The sequence below is a fragment of the Rhinatrema bivittatum genome, chromosome 13 (genome assembly GCF_901001135.1).
Source record: "Rhinatrema bivittatum chromosome 13, aRhiBiv1.1, whole genome shotgun sequence".
NCBI lineage: Eukaryota > Metazoa > Chordata > Amphibia > Gymnophiona > Rhinatrematidae > Rhinatrema > Rhinatrema bivittatum.
In genome coordinates this window covers 64,172,917-64,192,901 of record NC_042627.1, presented here as the reverse complement: position 1 = coordinate 64,192,901, position 19,985 = coordinate 64,172,917, and the positions used below count along the sequence as shown (strand labels likewise).

Below are 19,985 nucleotides of genomic sequence, written 5' to 3'. Positions count from 1 at the left end.
AGCTGAATAGGGGCCTGTCTGTTTTTATATTTATTTACTACACTTTGAGATCTGTAATTCTGACTTTTCTGAAAATCGCAAGTGTATAGGCCCCTGGTCCAGTAAGCCAGCATCATTTGGTGCCAGACTGTGAAATCTCATTTCCTTACTTCTCCAGGGCACTACGGACAGGTGGCAGCCCCCCACAGCTGTGCTTGTGCACTGTCTCTAGGATCTGGCATCCATGAATCTACACAGAAAAAAAAAAAAGACAAAAATGTTCTATGAAGGTTTGCAGCCGAGGGTGGAAACCATATTAACCAGTCCAGCTCAGTAAAAAAAAAATAATAATAATAATAAGGCTATCTTATCCAAACCAATCTATTAAAAAAGAAGATCATTGTACAGACACATTCATCTGATCTGTCTGCTGATACATCAGTCCCCAAGACCATTCAAACAAAATTACATTTACCCCGCAGGTATAACTTTGGAATGCCCTTTGCAGAATAACACTTTGGTGCTCTAGAATGTGTCCCCATAGTATTCCCTGGGAAGATGGAGAGGTTAGAGGGAAGTAATGCTGGGCTGGAAGTAAAGCGGGTAGGAATAACACTTTTGTGCTCTAGAATGTGTCCCCATAGTATTCCCTGGGAAGATGGAGAGGTTAGAGGGAAGTAATGCTGGGCTGGAAGTAAAGCGGGTAGGAATAACACTTTTGTGCTCTAGAATGTGTCTCCATAGTATTCCCTGGGAAGATGGAGAGGTTAGAGGGAAGTAATGCTGGGCTGGAAGTAAAGCGGGTAGGAGCAACCCTCAAATTGGAGGGCATCAACATTTTTACTTCCTGACAGTCATATTGGATCTATGCCAAAGGAAGGTTACTCCAGTCTTTGAGTTCCGCAAGCAGGTCGGGTTTTCAGGATATCCACCATGAATATGCCTCGGATATATATTTGCATGTACTGCCTCCATGCATTCAGATACATTTCTCAAGCATATTCATGATGGATATCCTGAAAACCCAACCAATGTACCACATTTTCCCCCCCTGGTCTATGTCGTGCACAGAGCAGAAAGAAGGAAGGATTAATATCATACCAAACAGCAAAGATGAAACTCAAGCACAGCATAGTGATCCATTCTACAGACTGCTCAGGTCCTTCCTTTTCCTCTAATGGGAGTATGTATCATTTTTATTTATTTATTTATTTTTAGATTTTTATATACCGGTGTTCCTGTATTAAAATACAGATCACATCGGTTTACATTGAAACATAAAAATTATGCCAAGAGGCGGTACATATAACAAGGTTATAGAACTTGGAAAACATGGAAAACAGATTCGAATAATAACACTGATAAAGTTGTAAAGTCTCTGAGAAATCAAATCATAAAATAAGGCGTAATTGTCTAAGATAACTGTGATCTGCAAAAGGGATTGAGATGGTGAGAAAATCTTGATAGCTGGAGGTAAAAAATAATCAAAGTTCTGGAAAAGCTTGGCTAAAGAGCCAGGTTTTAATTTTCTTTTTGAAGGAAGCAAAGCAGATCTCAAGGCGGATGTCTGGCGGGAGCATGTTCCATTGGACAGGTCCTGCTAAAGAAATGGAACGTTTCCGATGTAAGGATATTGTTGAAGGAACATAGAGTGTGCCTTTATAAGCTCCTCTGATAGGTCTAGTTGAAGAATGAAAACGTAGTTGGGTGCTTAAGTGGAGTGGGGATATGTTGTAAATAGATTTATGAATTGCTGTGTATACTTTATAGAGAATCCTTTGCTTAATAGGCAGCCAGTGGAGGAGTTTTAGTATGGGGGTTATGTGGTCTCTTTTATTCGTATTGGTAAGGATTCTAGCTGCAGAGTTTTGAATCATCTGGAGGGGTTTGATGGATGAGGTTGGTAGGCCAAAAAGGAGCGAGTTGCAATAGTCAATTTTTGTTAGTATAATGGCTTGCAGAACCATCCGAAAATCATAGAAGTGGAGAAGTGGTTTCAATTTTCTCAGGACAAGAAGTTTATAGAAACAGTCTTTAGTGGTGGTGCTTATAAATTTTTTGAAGTTAAGCTGATTATCTATCATAACGCCTAAATCACGTACATATGGTGAATGTACATGGGTCCGTGTCCTGGATCTGCCAATGACTCTATATAGCCTGATCTACCTGTGTTTCAGCTTACAAATGTATAATTGGGTACTAGGAAGATTGTTCCTTGTCCAGCTCCTCTTCAGAGGTGCACAAGCCTGGAAACTGAGAAACCATGCACTCTGGGGAGGTGGGGTGGGATGGCTGCCTGCCTGAATGGAACATGGAATGCAAATGGAAATTAGCATCATTTACATAAAGAAAGCAGAGATGAGTGGCAAACGCTCCATTCTGCTGCTGATACAATCTTTCCAGCTGACAGAATAAATGTTTCCATTGGAAAAGCACCAAGGACCAATTCTATGACAGAAGCAAGAATAGACAGGCTATCTCCAGATAACAGAAATGTCTCTATTATCCAAAAAGTCAGCATCCGGGTCTGCCTTGCCCTGGTGATCCACATGGGTGGCTAGCAACCCCCACACTGCTTTCAACTGAGCTGAATTTGTTCATGGCACATATTTATCAATGTGATATTGTAAACTGCAACAATATGATGTATAATCCTGTATCTAGTAATATATAAACATCATAGTATTGAAAGCTGATGTTACTCTGTTGCTCTTCAGTATGTCTAGAAAAGCTTGGGAAACCTCATAGCGTTTTTTTTTTTATCTCACTTTAAAAACAGCCGTTACACAGCCTTTTTGCCGCGTTAATTGCTTAACACTGCTTTTTGTTATGTGTGTTGGCTTTATTTTTAAGTGTATATTACAGCCCGTAAATTGGCATGGAGCTGTATAATTTTAATCATTGGTTTCCAAGCTATGACTTCTTAAATGATAAGTGCTAGTGTCTTAAAAATGTTTTAAAAAATGTTTAAAAAAAAACAAACTAAAAAATTCAGCTTTTTGCTTCAGTTTCACAGTCATAGCTTGGAAACCAATGATTAAAATTATACAGCTCCATGCCAATTTCGGGCTGTAATATACACTTAAAAATAAAGCCAACACACATAACAAAAAGCAGTGTTAAGCAATTAACATGGCAAAAAGGCTGTGTAACGACTGTTTTTAAAGTGAGATAAAAAAAAAAAAAACGCTATGAGGTTTCCCAAGCTTTTCTAGACATACTGAAGAGCAACAGAGCAACATCAGCTTTTAATACTATGTTGTTTATATATTACTAGATGCATATTTATCAATAACAAGAATACCAAAAGCAACATTCTAACGCCTCAAAAAATGACTAATTTAAAACAACAAGTGGTACTGGTATATATATTTTTTGTGGAATTTTTTTTTTTTTAAATTTAAAAAGGTTTCTTTTTGGGGTGTTAGAACATTTTTGGGATTCTTGTTTTTACTTATATTACACACCTTATTGGTCAATTTATAAATACCAAATATTTATCAATGACATTTTATGTCCTCCAGATGACCAGAAACGGACAAAAGCACAGTCATCTACCACAAGCAGAGAAGTAAGGCCACATGTAAATATTTAAGCATCACTGATAAATAGTATGTTTCAAGGAGCCTCGAAGAAAACAGAAGCTGATACAACCTCTACATGGTATAAAGTTAAACATGCTAGAAAATACCCACAATTTTTCTAGTGTTCAACACAACATTTCTCAAAACCACATGTGCTCCCTAGAAAACTATTACTACTGTTTTTTGTTTTAATTTCTATTTTTTTTTTTATAAATTTATTGCACAATTGCTTTACCCAAAACTATTTCTGAAAGGGTAAATAACCATCCATATGGAAACAGAGTTTTGGGTTCCCCCTGCATCCATAGCAGAGTTGTCCTGGGACGGTCTCCTGACACCTCGAAAGGATGACCCCCAGGACTGACTTCTGACTGCGGTTTGCCTCTGTGGACTCACAGAGCATATTGTCTCGAAACCTAGCCCACACAGGAAAAAAACATCTCCTGCCCGTCGGCTTATCTTTTGGCAACTTAATACACCTTGGACTCTCCCAGATGTTTCATTATCTGCTCCCAAGTCCTCTCCAAGCAAAACCTTTCCCTTAAAAGGAAGAGCACCAAGCTGAGATTTGGCCCACACAACCACTGGCCAGCTTCGTAACCATAACAACCGTCTAGCAGATCATAGAAGGCATCCACTCCCTAAGCCGCAGCTGCTTCCCGACACTCAGCGTCCCGCAACGTAGCTTGTGACTCCGGCAATTGCTGGACCCCATACCGACATGTCCTCTGCAAACTGCAGCCCTTATGCCAAGGGCCAAAACCTTAAATTTCTTTTTAAGATGAAGTTCCAATTTGTGATCCTGCACATCCCTTAAAGCGGCCGAGCCTGCTACCGGAATAGTGGTCTTCTTGGTGACCGCTGAAACTAAAGCATCAAACTTGGGAAGAGCTAAAAGCGCCAAATTCTCCTCTGGCAACGGATAAAGCTTCGCCATAGCTCTCCAAACTCTTAAGCTGGGCTCTAGAGCATCTCACGTCAGAACTAGCAACATCTTTACTGACTTATGAAAGGGAAAAGCCTTTACTGGACCGCACAAACCGTTTAACATAGGATTTGCTTCCTCCAAGTCAGACTCCTGCGCCACCTTGATTCCTAGCTTCTAAAGCACCTGTGGTATAAACTGGACATCTGCAGAGCAAGAGTCGGCTCTAGCAGACATAATGTGCACACACAAGAACTGCAGCTGTGGTGCTCATGATTCAAATCAGAAAAAGAAACATTGCCAGTGGGGAGATCTGACAACCAGACAAAAGCGACTCATGATGCCGAAACCACAGGCACCTGGTGGGATTGAAACTCAGATAGAAGAGAGATAACAGCCTCTGGGAACAGGAAAGATACTAATGATGGGGCAATATTGGGCAAAGATGAAAAGAAACAGATTCAGCTGTCATGACTTGCTCAGATAAGAGGGAACTTGTAAACAAAGAAAGAAATTATCTTTATAAGCAGCTAATGTGCCGGCAGAAAACTGAAGGAGTTCCGACAGTGACTATCAGGTAAGTCATTTGATTATCCTTCCCAATACTCTATCTTATTTTGCATATCAATAAATGCTTCTAACCTGACTGAGTACTTGTCTGCTTATCTGTAAACACGGGGATAAGCACTGTAAAAAGCCTTCACAGCAGACAGAGTTCTTCTCTGCGAAAGAGGTGCACCACTTTGGGATCATCTCCTTCTGCCATCTTCTGGGTCCCCAGCTAGGTCAGGCGCCTCCGGTAACGCATCTGTCCCTGGGTTTCTCCCCTAGTGCCGGCTCAAGATCCTCAGACTCATCAGCCAACAATGAAAATCCCAAAACACGCTGAACACCTTCGGTACGCTTCCTCTCCCATGATCTGGGTTCACCAACAGATCGAGACAGGGAATTAAAAGGACCCCCCAGACACTTTCTTGGCTAAGTATGCCTTGTGCAGAAGGAGATCAAATTTAGTTGAAAAGGGACTCAGTCACAATCCAGGGGGAAATCCCCTACAGCTGAGCCTCCACGATTCAGGAGGAAATCATCCCTGTCCAAATTCCCCTGGTCCATCCTTGTGCCTACCATAGCTAGGGACAGTCGCGGTGGTGAAACCCTGACCTCTCCCGGTGAAGTTGACAGCCGCATAGCCGAATCCAACATGGCCACCATTCCCGCGCCGAGAGAGGAAACCCCGGGACAGGCCTGGAAGCTTGCGCCAAAGAAGCAGGCTTAGCACGAGAGGGAGGCACTGCCAACATGCCTTACCCATCAGAAACACAATCCTTCCATATTTTGTTGCGACCGCGAGTCTCCGCAAATGCATCATGCACTGCCGCACACCATTACTTCACCGCGTGGTCTGGAGCTGCGCGCGTCACTTATGGACTCTTCCTCCAGGAACTTGTCCAAACCTTTTTTTTTTTAACCCCTGCTATGCTAGTCGCCTTGACCATGAATCAGGGCAAGACAGCAGGGTTTGCACCACCTCCATCTGCTGGAGATAGAGAAATACTGAAGGGATGCAGGTGGCACACCAGGTTAAGTGAGGGTGCCCTTCAAGTTTTTCTCTGTCTCCATCTGCTGGAAGGGAGGCATAACCCCAAGTCTGGACTGATCCGGGTACGTACAAGGAACAGCTTGATAGTGCGCAGAGTAAAAAAGTACTTTCTATGATTTGTTTTAAATCTACTGCTCATTAGTTTCAAGGCGCGGCCCCTTGTTTTAGTATTATCGGAAAGGATAAATAACCATCCTTTATTTACTCGTTCCACCCCACTCATGATTTTATAGAGTTTCTATCCTGTCCCCCCTGAGCCATCTCTTTTTCAAGCTAAAGAGCGTAGCCTGCATAGCCTCTCATCACAGACAATCCATTTCATCCTTTTATCATTTTTGTCGCCCTCCTCTGAACTCTTTATATCTCTGCTATGTCTTTTTTTGAGATGAGGTAACTGCACATCAAACTCAAGGTGCAGTCACACTATGAATCTATCCAAAGGCATTATGATATTCTCAGTTTTGTTCTCTAATCCTTTCCACAAAATTTCCATTTGCTTTATTGACCACCGCCAAACCCCGAGCTGAAGATTTCAAGTACTGTCCACAAGAATTCCAAGGTCTTTGACCCAGCTGATGACTTCCAATACAGAACCTAGCATCGTGTACCTGTAATTGGTTTTATTTTTCTCTATGTGCATCACTTGGCACTTTTCCCTAAACATTTCATCTGCCATTCAAATGCCCAATCTCTGAAAGGTCCTTCAGTAAGTCCTCACAATCCGTTGCTCTCTGAATAATTTTGTTTTAACTGAAAATCTGATCATCTCGCTCATCGTTCCCTATTCTAGGTCTTTCATGAGTATGTTAAACAGCGCAGGTCTCTATTTGAAAAACTGATCATTTAGACTTGCCCTCTATTTTCTGTCCACAATAGGACACTGCCTCCTCTACCCTGTCTTGCTAATTTCTTGAGGCACGTCTCATGGAGGACTTTGTCAAATGTCTTCTGAAAATCTAAATACAATATATCCACTAGATCGCATACATCTATGTGTTTATTTATACCTTCAAAGAATCTAAAGAGATTGGTAAGGCAAGACATCCCTTTGCTAAAACCATGTTGACTCTTTCCCGTTAATCCGTTTATCTATATGGCCAGTGATTTTTTTAAGAATAGTTTCTACCATTTTACTTGGCACAGACATCAAAGCTCACAAGCCAATAGTTTCCAAGATCATCCCTGGAGCCCTCGTCAGAGGAAGTCTGTTGAACTTTTGTACATTTCTTCAAGGAATGATGGCTTACAAGTTCTAGTGTAGGACTGGATCAACCCATTTTTTTTTCAATTCATACAAACCCCAGAGCATTGTGGTATTTGTAGTTCCACAGCATTAAATGCAGAAACAGGGCCCCTTCTTTTCTAATATGCTGCTTCTCTAACAATAAGAAACAAGAAGGGGAGCAAAGGAAGGAGATGTAAAGGGGAAAATTTACCTTCTGACTCTTGATCTGTTCCACCACAATCATCACGGACGGGAAAAGGAGCTGGAACTGAAAAAACATGGGCCAATATATAGACTTATACCATCAGCATGAGAGGGTATAATTTAAAATATATCCTAAGATAGCCGATCCTCTACAAATCCTTGTGGCTTAGGTAGCCTATTCTGAAAACCTGATCAATGGAGTCAGGATCTTTTGGACAGTTTTTGGAGAAGACAACTTCAAAAGCTATAGGAATCTCCACCTCCTAAGAGCAGGTAATTAACATATGCAAATGTGGAGAAAAAGGAAGGCATTTTCAGATTTCAGAACTAGGATAAATCTTTCTAGGCATGAATGTCAGTCTCCTTCTGGCACTCTTCTCCCTCATTCTTCTCCCTTCCTCTCCAATTCTCCCTTCCATCCATTCGTTTCTCCGCTAATCTTACCCCTTAGAACTAATCCTCAGGCTCAATTAAACTCCTCCCATTTCTAATTTTTCCCCTACCTCCCATCCATTTTTTCTTAGGATACTCTCATCCCTACACACTTTCTTCCTCTCCTTTCTCATTCCTCAGCCCTTTCTTTTTCATTCATCTTCCTTATCCCATCTTCTCTCCCGAAACGTTTTCTTCCATGCAAGCTGAAATCTTTGCTTTCCCTGGTAATATTCCCAAACGTTCCTGTTTCTATTGCCTTTCAGGAAGATATATCAGATTTTCAAAAAAATATACAGTATATTAGCAAAACTGAATGCTATCTACACATGCCACAAGTCAAGCTGACCGATCTTTCTAATAGTTTCTGTTTTCTTATACAGACCCAGAAAAACTGCACTTTATGGCACACAATTGTGTTTCCTAATCAAACTGTTCTTCAATTGGTAATGCAAATGTGCAAACAGAAGCCAAAAGGTGCTCTGCACTGGGAACATACCTGGTCCAGGGAATAGTTGATGTGAGAGATGGAGAGGTGAGGATCTGCCAAGAACTGCAAAGAAAATAAAGCAAAGAAGGTAAAACTCCAAAAGCACAGCGCATGAAAGACAAGGCACCGTATTTTCAGCTTTGCAAAGCCCTCAGCTGTAAGCTGTAGTGGAAAGGCATTGCTTGGCCTACCCACACATTGTCTCACAGGGATAAGAAGCAAAATTTCCTGGGCACATCCTCATTGGAAAAAACTGCAGAATTTGTGTGTCTTACAGAAGCTATTCTGGCCTCACAGACACCCAAAAATGTAGATGAGGCAGGACGATTCTCCCCCTCCTCAATAGATCCTTGAAGCAGGGAGTATACAGTACCTCACAGCAGGGACAGGGATCGTCTTAAAGTAGCCATGCTCCTAAAATATCTCACAATGTCAGCTGGAAATAGAATGCTTACAACGAACAACAGTTGAACACAGTAGACTACTACAGCCTTCTAAACAAAGAGCCTTCGAGATGCTTAGAGCTGATGCCCCACTCATTCAAGAGGGAATAAAATGACCCATCTCAGCCTCCAGGGTCTCCCTACCCATATTATCCTTTTACCTCCTGCTCCAGGTCCAGTAGCGCCTGCCGGTATGGCTGCAGTACAGAGTCGAGACCTGTGCAAAAGGCCCGAAGGTAAATCCCGTGCAGCCCACACTGGCCCTGCTGGGATGGATGGTGGTCCTGAAAACCCAAAGACATCTGTATTACCCAAGGTCACAGACCCTCAGACAACAGCAGAAGGAAACCAGAAAACAAAACAACAAGAAATGAAATGTAGCATTTAAAAAAGGGTGAAAGCTGTCCCCATGGAACCCAGATCCAGCACAAAACCACGAGCACACGTTCTGCATAGACTTCAATCCCAGAGTGGCCCCCACTTCTACATCTTGTGAATACACTGAAAAGCTTCATTTAGTAGGCCAAGGAATGAATTAAAGCTGACCATTCTGGAGTGATTGCCAGATAAATACATTTCTATAACACATTCTGACTCAGTATTGCCTGCCCCTTGATGGTGAAAGTTATTCTTACCTGAATTTCCTTTCCTTGAATCTAGTCAGACAGTCCCAGATGAATGGGTTATGCCCACCAACCAGTAAATGGAGTCAGATCAACAGGTTTGCTGACATCACTCCTCACGAGCACGTGTGCTGACTTCAGTCTGCCAGTATTACCTGTATCAAACTAATTTTCAAGAATTTAAATCCCTTCCAACCAGAGGGCTATCCAGAGTAAGAACAGAGAAAATAAACAAAGTAAGCACAGAACTATATACAAAACACTGATACTTATCTTCCCTGCTTACCAGAAGCAGGATCCAATCAGCATCATCCACTTCAGAGAGCTTCAAGGAACAGCAGCTTATTTGGCAGTGCAAGAGAGTGGGTTCTAGTTTCAAGGATAGGTAAGAATAAATTTCACCTTCCTCTTCAATCAGTCAGACCAGTCCAGGCAAATGGGATGTACCCAAGCTAATCCTGAACTGGGCAGGATACTGCCAATCCTTCTCTTAAGAGTTCTGCAGCGGAGAACTCACATCTAAACGACAATGCTTTGAGAAGGAATGCAAAGTCCTCCAAGTTATAGCTCTACATACCTTCTGTGGATAAACTAAAATGTAACTCTGCCCATGAAGCTGCTTGCACACTAGCAGAATGTGCCCTGGCCTGCTTAGGTAAGGACTTGCCTTATCCGTGGAAGCTGCCATGAAGCTCCTTAATCCAACTTGCAATGGTGGCCTTGGCAGCCGATTCCAGCTTTCTTAACTCCACTGAACAACACACAAAGATGATGTGATCTTTGAAACTCATCTCGGAGTTTCAGGTATCTCAGAACTTTCCTCACATCTAAAGGAGTGAATCATACTGTATTTCTCTCTCTCCCTATGCTTACCAAAAGAAGGCAGACACACATTCTGATTTATGTGAAAAACATTCACTACTTTCAGAGGAAAGGACAATACTATATGAATATTGACCACATCTCTCATGATCATTAAAAATGGTAATGACAGCAACTGTAATTCAGAGATCTGTCTGGCCAAACAAACTGCCACCAGAAAAACAACTTCAGCAAAAGTGCCTGAATAGGCTCAAACATTGAACCTGCCAGAGAGGACAACGCCAAATTCAGATCTCAAGATGGAATAGGTCTTTCACCGGAAGCCTAATTTGCTAAACTTCTCTTAAGAAGCAAGTAATATCTGGATGAGAAAATAAAGGCGGCAACAGCTGCATCTTGCACCTTCAAAGAATTACGAGCTAAACCCTTAGCCAGACTATCCTGCAGTAACTCCAAAATGTTAGCCACCGAGGCCTTCCTAACAAAACACCAAAACTAAAAAATTTTCCCAAGCCCACACATAGGCTAAGGAGGTAGAAGATTTTCTAGCCTTCAAGAGAATGTTCACCACCTCGGGAGTGCATCGTTTTTTGATCAATTGCTTTCTTACAGCTCAAGGGCCAAGCTGTAAGAAAATGCCAATCCGGGACCTTATGAAAAACAGGACCCTGTGAAAGTAGTACCCTGCACTGACGAAGCCACAATGGTTGTGTGTCCAACAACCTAATGAGATCTGCATACCAAGGTCACCTTGGTCAATCTGCAGTCACCAAAATTATCAGGCCTGGATGACCAGCAATCCTCTGAACAATTCCTCCACCAACAGCAATGGAGGAAACTCATATAGAACCGCCTGTGATGTACGATCTGGATGCCTTGATCCAACACTGGCCAACCCTTTCTGTGTCCTCCAACTGAAAAACCTGCGGATCTTTACATCTTGTCGGTGGCCATCAGACACACCAGAGGGAGCCCCCTTCATGACTATCAGATTGAAGGCCACCAAGGACAATGACCACTCTCCTGGATTGACAGTATTGTAGCAGATAAAGTACATTTGAATGTCCTGCACTCCTGCTATATGCGAGGCTGAAATCTTCTTTAGATTCTTTTCAGCCCAGTGAATCAGCAAATCCACTTCTTCCGATACCTGAGGATTCCTGGCGCTCCACAATGATTCACATATGCTATTACTGTGGCACTGTTGGACAGCACTCTGACATCTTGACCCCTGAGGATGGATATGAAATTCTGAAGGGCCAATCAAGTTTGCCTGGTTTCCAAGCGATTGATGGATCATGCCACTTCTGCCTTTGTCCACAGCCCATGAGCAACATGTCCCAGGCAAAGATCCCCCAACCTGAAAGGTTGGTATCTGTTGTCAGCATGACCCAGGCTAGAGGCTCAAGGTCCACTCCTTTCTCCAAATTCCTGGAATCCAGCCACCAGTACAATCTTGCCCTGCCTGAATTCAGAACAGGCAACCTCTTATGATATTCCTGGGATTGAGTATTCCACCTAGACAACAGTGCTCCCTGGAGGTGCCTCATACGTGTCCTTGCCATAGACCCCAGAAGCTGCACATAACTCCATACTGTCTGATTCTGTAACGATATCAACAAGCAAACTTGCTATTGCAATTTTTGGACCCTTTGTCCCGTTAAGCGAACCTGACCTACTTTTGTGTCAAACAGTGTTCCCAGGTACGCCAGAGTTTGGGAGGATAGAAAACTGCTCTTGGAGAAGTTTACAACCCAACCTGATGTCCGAACAATTCCACATCCTTCCAGTGGCTGCAATGCTCTTCTTTCTGACTATGCTCTCTGATAAGCTAATCTTCCAAGTAAGGATGCACCAGTATGTCCTCTTCTTACAGTGCCACTGCCACCGCTACCATAACCTTCCAGATGGAGATGTCAGCAAACCTGTTGATCTCTGTCTCCATCTCCTGGTTGGTAAGCATAACCCATTCATCTACATTGGTCCGACTGGATGAAGAGGAAGCTTTGTTTTCTTTCACTTCATCCATCCTCCGTATCTTACTTAAGAACCAAGGCAGCCTCTAATGCTCTATGCTTGGTGAGATGGAAGATGTGCTGTGCTGCCTGTCAAACACTGGCACATCATACAAACACCACACACTGAGCCCCTAAGCCCTTATGCCAGATCAGAAAAGAAAATACTCCGTGCTTTTTTTTTTTTTTTTTTAAAAGGACAGCTGAGCTCTGACCTAGCTACTAGCAAGACAGCAGCCAATCAATGGGCTCTACAGCAGTGAAATGGATCCCTACACTTTAATTCTTTGTACAGCAAGACGTGTCAGTATAAATAATTTCCCTCTTGACTTGTCCCTCTACCTACTCCCTTGCCTTTCCTTTGTTGCGGACCAATGCCAGCCGCCAGCTTATCAGTAAAAGAGCTATCCCAGGATCCCTACCGCGGGGGCAGCTGCCGTCTCACCTGTGGCTGCACATGCCCAGTGTACTGCTCAATGAACTCCGTGAAGCGGATGTAGTCTGTCCCAAGCCTGCAGATACGATTCAGCACGCTGGTCTCACTGGGGTGGAGAAAAGGCAAATCCTGCGATACCTGGGGACGGAAGGGTGCAGTTAGTGAACAGGAACAGCCACAGAATCTGCCCTGACCGCTGGCAACTAAAATCTGCTTGAAATCTCCGGCATCCTGAGCCCCAAGCAAGAAATGAGGCAGATTCAAAATAAATCACCTGATGTTTGTCAGCCCTAGCGCTTCCACACTCTGACCGGCAGCTGGAGCAAGTGAGCTGCAGTACGTAAGTAGGAAGCAAGCTTCAAAACACAGCAATACATACATACATACATACATACATACATACATAAATAAATAAATAAATGAATGAAAGGTCACACACACAGTGTAGATGCTGCCATTTTATGGGACAGATGGAATATGCTCGTGACTAACTTCCAGGAGCTCTGCTTCCTTCTCCATCGAAACCACCAAATCCTGATGCAGGGGACTGAAACACTGGATTTTTAAGGGGGGGAAATAAAATGAAGGTTTTGGTTTATTTTGGTAGGCCATCATGGTAGGTGTTTGTATCTTTGTTCTGCACATTGATGACATTTGGATCCTTCGCCCGGTTATGGCAGCAGCAGCGAGTTATGCATGTTTTTCTCGTTTGTTTCTGTTGCTTATAAATTGGGTAGATTGGCTGCTGATGGCAGAAGAGTCGTTTCTTGCAGGTTTGGAAAAGCAAAATGGTTCAGCTTTGACTTCCCATGCCTCTTTATCAAAATAATAGAAACATTAAAGATTGTGTGTTTGCAAGTTTGGCTGATAAAAGCACCATATCTGGTGGCAAGGGTGTGTGTACAGGTTTAACAAACAGGAAGACATAGGAAGTGTTTGCCCGGGCAGTATTTAATGGTGGTTGAAATGTACGCGTCTTTCTATCCTCTGAATTTCACAGTCCCTATTATTTCAACTATTTACCGTGGCCAGTGCAAAGCATGTGGTTTTTCTCACTCACTCACCCTTTACAAATCTCACACAGGCCGATACAGTAAAAGTCGCGGAAAAGCACCCACTCTCCTGTGTGCGCGATTCAGTAAAAAAAAATATATATATATATTCAAATTAGGGCCCGCGGTAAAAAGAGGCACTAGGGACACTAGCGCGGCCCTAGCGCCTCTTTTTGGACAGGAGTGGCGGCTCTCAGCGGGTTTGACAGCTGACGCTCAATTTTGCCGGCGTTGGTTCTCAAACCCGCTGACAGCCACGGGTTCGGAAACCGGACGCCGGCAAAATTGAGCGTCCGGTTTTCAACCCGCGAGACACGGGCTGATTTTAAATTATTTTTTATTTTTATTTTTAGTTATTGTTTTTACTTTTGGGACCTCTGACTTACTATCGCCATGATATTAAGTCGGAGGGTGTACAGAAAAGCAGTTTTTACTGCTTTTCTGTGCACTTTCCCGGTGCCGGCAGAAACTTGTACCTACCTTTGGGTAGGCGCTAATTTCTGAAAGCAAAATGTGCGGCTTGGCTGCACATTTTATTTACTGAATCGTGCGGGCATACCTAATAGGGCCATCAACATGCATTTGCATGTTGCGGGCGCTAATAGTTTCGGGGGGTTGGCCGCGCGTGTACTGAATCGGCCTGACAACTGGGAGAAGCTTCTCATTATGATTATCCTCCGATTGCTCTATGAAGGGAGTGATTTACATTATTCTATGCCCATGGTCCCATGTATATGTTGGGAAAACCAAAAAAAAGAACTGAAACAATTTCCACCCTTATAAATCACTGTCCAAAAAGGAAATGTTGTATGGGAAATCTTACACTAAATGCCACTCCCAAGAATTTTTTCAACAATTTTTTTGTTAAGTCTATAACCGCATCATCAAGCCTGACAGCGTGCTCTCTGTAGTTTCAAAACGAGAGCCGCCCGGACCTCTAATCATCTGCGGCATTTATTTTTCTGTTTTTACTTTTTTTGTCATTTCTTCTATTTTATGTATGTTTTATATCGCATCTAAAAAATATATCACTTATGAAAATCTCCAACCAGCTCGACAAACGGCAGACGTTTCGCAGCACAACTGCTTCATCAGGAGCTGTAGTTCATCAACTGTTGAATAAAATAGCGATACTCTTCCATAGATATATATTCTCAATTTTTCTCTGTCAGGTGAGTTCCTATGTGAAAACAGATACTTCAATGTACCAAACTCTTATATATACATATTTCTGTTACTTATCTGTGGTCAGCAAGCAGTCAAACCTTCTAACTGGTCCGTCCGGCTCTCGTTTTGAAACTACAGAGAGCACGCTGTCAGGCTTGATGATGCGGTTATAGACTTAACAAAAAAATTGTTGAAAAAATTCTTGGGAGTGGTATTTAGTGTAAGATTTCCCATACAACATTTCCTTTTTGGACAGCACTATGTTGGGAAAACTACATGATGTATTTGCATCCTCATCTATGAACACTGTTCTTGTTTCTGTCTTGACCATGAAAATGTCCCTCTAGTGAGATATTGGTGGGACACACAACATACTCTATCACAACTCCGTTTTTGCATCCTTGAGATATGGTCTCCATCCCCTGGGGGGGGTGACTTCTCCCACATTTTGATTCAACATGTGCAAAGGTGGATTCACACACTTGACCCTATTGTTCCCTGCAATCTCAAGGTTAACATTAATTGCTCTGTGTTTTTCTGAGACCTTGCCTTGCTTTACTGGTTTTCTAGTCACTCTGTTTGATTTATTTACATATATTAATTGATTTAGATACTCTAGATTGCTCTTTGATTGACAGCCTTGATCACATGACCTTCCAATTTGGCATGCTTTTTGTTATAAGCTATTTAACCCTGTATAACCAGAAGATCACTTTGATGTGCATTTGTGATCACTTTGATGTGCATTTGTGTAAGCATTTGAGCCTTGGTAAGTTTTGCCATATTTAGATATCTTTATGCTATAAATGGTTGTGTATGTCAATCTCTTATTTGTCCCTACATTTCAGTCTTGTTCTGCATGTTTATCTATACAGATTTGAGGTCCCTCCGACACAGTTAATGGAAACACAGTCTGTGTCGGGGGGACTGTGCAAATGGACTAAAAATGCAGCGTTGCGACAGATTCTTGAGATTAAATAAAACTTCTACTTGAACTATTACACATTTGGACAACTTTGACCACGACTCTTAGTTCCACGCCATCTGACCTGCGGGGTCAGATCTCTTCTCCAGTCATGAGGCAACTGGAGTCCTGCTGCAGACTCTGCTGCTGTTTGCTGTTTCTTCTCCCAAGCATTTGCTTGGGTTCTACGCCCATTGGTCCTTTTTGGCCAATCATCGGGCGCAATTCTTCAAATGCATTCCATTCTTCCTCTTTGGAAACGAGTGACCCGCAGTTTTCTTTTCTAGAGGTTCTCAGCAGAGCATGCTGAAAGCTCTAGAATCTCCGAGATCAAAGCTCCATGACGGCTCCATTGGATGATGTCATCGATACGTGAGGACTGACATCCTGCTGTCCTTGGAGAACACCTGCTACAGGTAAGCAAGTCTATTTTCCATCTGTGGTCTTCCTCCTGTCTCCAGCATCTCTGAAAAACGTCATCACCTCGCTTTACTTCTTTAGCTACCTTTTCTTCTGCTTGTGCCTTTGCCATCCTGATTTCTTTCTATAATCTCTTTCACCTTTACTAGATAATCTTCCTGACTTTGTTCTTTTTGAGAACATTTACACATTTTTGCCTTTATTTTTTGGAGAACCATATCAGTTTTCTTTTACTCTTATTCTTATTTATTTTTTTGACATAAAGATTTGTTGCCATTTTTATGGCTCCCTTTTTTTGGGTCCCCTATTCTTCCATGTCACCTACCTCCTCCCAAACCACCAGCATGTCCTTAAGGAATGTTCCCATTTTACCAAAGTCAGTGTTTTTGAAATTCAGAACTTTAAGATTCCTCTGTGCCTTGGCCATTATATCATCTGATGATCTCTGGTGCTCAGGTGGGCACCTACCTGGACATTTGAGATACTTCCTCCGCTTATAAGCCCCACGTTCAGTATCATCTCTTCCCTTGCGGGTTCCATCACTATTTGTCCGAGCAAGGCTCCTTGGAAGGCATCCACAATCTCTTTACTTTTGGCATATTTGACAGATAGGATACGCCAATTCATATCTGGCAGGTTAAAATCTCCCACCAACAACGCTTCCCCTTTCACGCTTATCTTTTGCATATCTTAAGCCAGCTCTCTGTCTGAGTTGGAGATCTTTGGACTACACCAGTGCAGATGGAATTGCCATCATCTCTTTCCAAGCCCCTCCTCCTTTCCCCTTACACCCTGCATTTCAACCACTTTGCTAATAAGTTTTACATAAAGAGTTACTCCTCCCCCTTTTCTACTCTCACTGTCTTTCCTATTAATATTTGATTGCCTGTCCTTAATCCAAAGATATCAAAACAGGTTACATTCGTAAAATATATGAAGTTACAACATAAAACATACACCCAATCCCTAAATCAACATTTAAATATCCCAATGTACCCATAATAATACTCTGGCCTAAACATACAGCCCTTCCATACAATACTACACATTTTCTGAACAATTTGCTTTAAAAAAAACAAACAAAAAACTAGCTGCTAGGGAAGGAGCAAGTAAAAAGCCAGGTCTTAAGCAGGTCAAATGCAGCAAGACTGAACATCATCTATTAAACTGAACCATACACTACCAACCAATCACTACAACGTTTTACTTCTTGTTAATCTTTTATCTTTCCTCTTACTCTACTCCCAGTTAGAATAACCCCTGTTTTATTGTAACTTATTCTTCTATGCACGTGTTATATTTTGTAATGTATACTCTTATGTACGTTATAATGTATTGCTCACCCCTTGTTTTATGTAAACCGACATGATACGAACTTCCGTGAATGCCGGTATAGAAAAACACAAATAAATAAATAAATAAATAAAACAAGTGAAAGTATTGGCGTCATTCACCAGACTAGCAATAGTATTAAATCAAACATCAATATGACTGAAGCAGAGCTGTTCTACACATCTTCAAATGTCTCTAATTACACTTAAGCAGCACAAGACAGGCATTCAGAATTGCAAAGGGGATGACATAGCAGTCTGAAGAACTCTCTTTTGGGCCCATGCAAATCAATAAGGGGATTAGCGCCTCCACAAGGCAGGCATCCAACGCATGGCAAAACTAATAGCGCTCATCACATGCAAATGCATGTTGTTGAGGCTATTAGGGAATCACCCGCAATGCAAAAAAATATAAGTGCATCTAAAATGCACAGTTTTACGCTAAAAAATGAACGCCTGCCTAGAGCAGGCGTTAATTGCTGAGCAATCCCAAAAGTTGTACAGAAAAGCAGAAAAAAATGCTTTTCTGTACATCCTCCTACTTCATATCGTCGCAATATTAAGTAGGAGGCACAAAAACTTTAAAAAAAAAAGTTTTAAAAAGTGCCGACGGTCAGGTTCGGGAAATGGATGCTCAGTTAACAAGTGTCCGTTTCCTGAACTCCTGGCTGTATGTCGATTAGCAATACGGATGCCGATAAATTCAGCGTCCATTTTCTAAACCAGCCGACACTTGTGGGCTCCCGCTGTCAAGAGGGCACTAGGGGCGTGCAATCGACACTAGCGCCTCCTTGACAATGTAATCCTTAATTTAAATATTGCATGGCACCCCCAGAAAGGGTGCCTGGGAGTGCATTAGGAAGGCAGGCCCTGAACACTTAGTGCCCGCTTTCAGCGCGTTTTAATTGCATCGGCCCCTTTATTGGGGGGAGAGATTGGCTTGAGTGGTTAGTGTAAAGTATTGTGATTCAGAAGCCGTGAGACATGAGGTTAAAGCTTTCTTCTGCCAATGACGTTTCATTTACATTGTTTCAGAGAGTTGGAAATAAGCTATTTTTCTTACAGGGGCTTTTACAATCATCAAAGTTTATCAGAAATCTTATGCCATAAAGATGCACTCAAAATTAACACAGTGCAGATGAGCCAATGTTTGGAACACAATCGAAGGAGGCAGCTTCCAATCTGGCAATTCTCAGGCGCATTCTTTAAGATAACAGGGAGTTGGGACCAGATGTACTGAAGGGCTTTTCCCCATTGTAGTTAAAGAAAAGAAAAAGCTTAGTACATCTGGTCCTTAATGGGTTGGTTTTTTTAAACCTGTTGATGTTGGAATCCATAAATCTCACTAATTAAAAGAGGTCCCTTCCACCCGGGTCCTGCTCACAACACCCACTGCAAAACCGTCTCAGCCAACTACAAAGAAGTTGTTGACTGTTTTCTCCACGCGCTCCTGTCAGGCAGGGCACAGCCCCCAGCCATGCCTAGCGCGAGGGGACAGCACGAGCCCCTCCGGTGCCCGCTACCTGCAGGCCGCTCCGCTTGTTCCAGGTGAAGATGCTCCCCGGGTACCCGCTCAGCGCCAGAAGCAGCTCGTGGATCATCTCCGCTGCTGGCCCGCTCTCCCTCCGGGCCCCCGGCGCCTCCTCGGGATAGGAAACGGCTCTCTCCCGCCGCTGCCGCCGCCGCTCGCTAATGACGTCAGCACAGCGACAGCGCAAAGCCTGCCGGGTACAGTAGTCACTTCCCTCCTTCTTCCAGGAGCTCGTGTGAATAGGAGGAGAATGAGAAAACTGGAATCTCTGTGTCCAGTAACGTGGCTTATAATAGATAAAGGGTGTGGTAATTAACACTTTAAACTGTAGTAACAGTACCTTACTATTACTAACCTGCAGGCTAATATGTGTGTTCCTTCCAAGGCAAGCCTTAGGGTGGTATAGAAAACGGGGAGTCATATAGCCAAGAGTACCAAAACAATTTTCTGTTTTGTATCTGTAGGAAAAATTCTTAGTACATCTGGCTCATAGTTTACATATCCTATAGTAAATAACAAATGGAATAGGAAAACCACTTAGATTCCCATACCACCAATAAAGTACTACACTACCTATAATGTACCATACATATTAATGTTCCACTTGTATATTACGCCATGTTCAATGTATACCCATTCATTAATTGTTCTCTGTAAAAACCTAATGCTTAATTCATAATACTCCTTGTTTAATGTATAATTCTCCTTGTTTAATACCTTACTTATTTATTAACTGTACACG

The 19,985-nt window shown here is 42.5% G+C and overlaps 1 protein-coding gene across 1 annotated transcript in view; it reads right to left on the bottom strand.

Moving 5' to 3' along the window:
• Nucleotides 1-19,428, bottom strand: part of TUBGCP4 (tubulin gamma complex associated protein 4) — a gene marked incomplete at its 3' end in the record, with an annotated part of 40,625 nt that extends 21,197 nt beyond the window's left edge. The window contains 6 exon segments of the mRNA XM_029575466.1: nucleotides 150-229; nucleotides 7,525-7,581; nucleotides 8,449-8,502; nucleotides 9,044-9,166; nucleotides 12,788-12,916; nucleotides 19,236-19,428. Of these exon segments, the coding sequence (XP_029431326.1) occupies nucleotides 150-229; nucleotides 7,525-7,581; nucleotides 8,449-8,502; nucleotides 9,044-9,166; nucleotides 12,788-12,916; nucleotides 19,236-19,313 (521 nt within the window).
• Nucleotides 19,429-19,985: the final 557 nt, after the last annotated feature.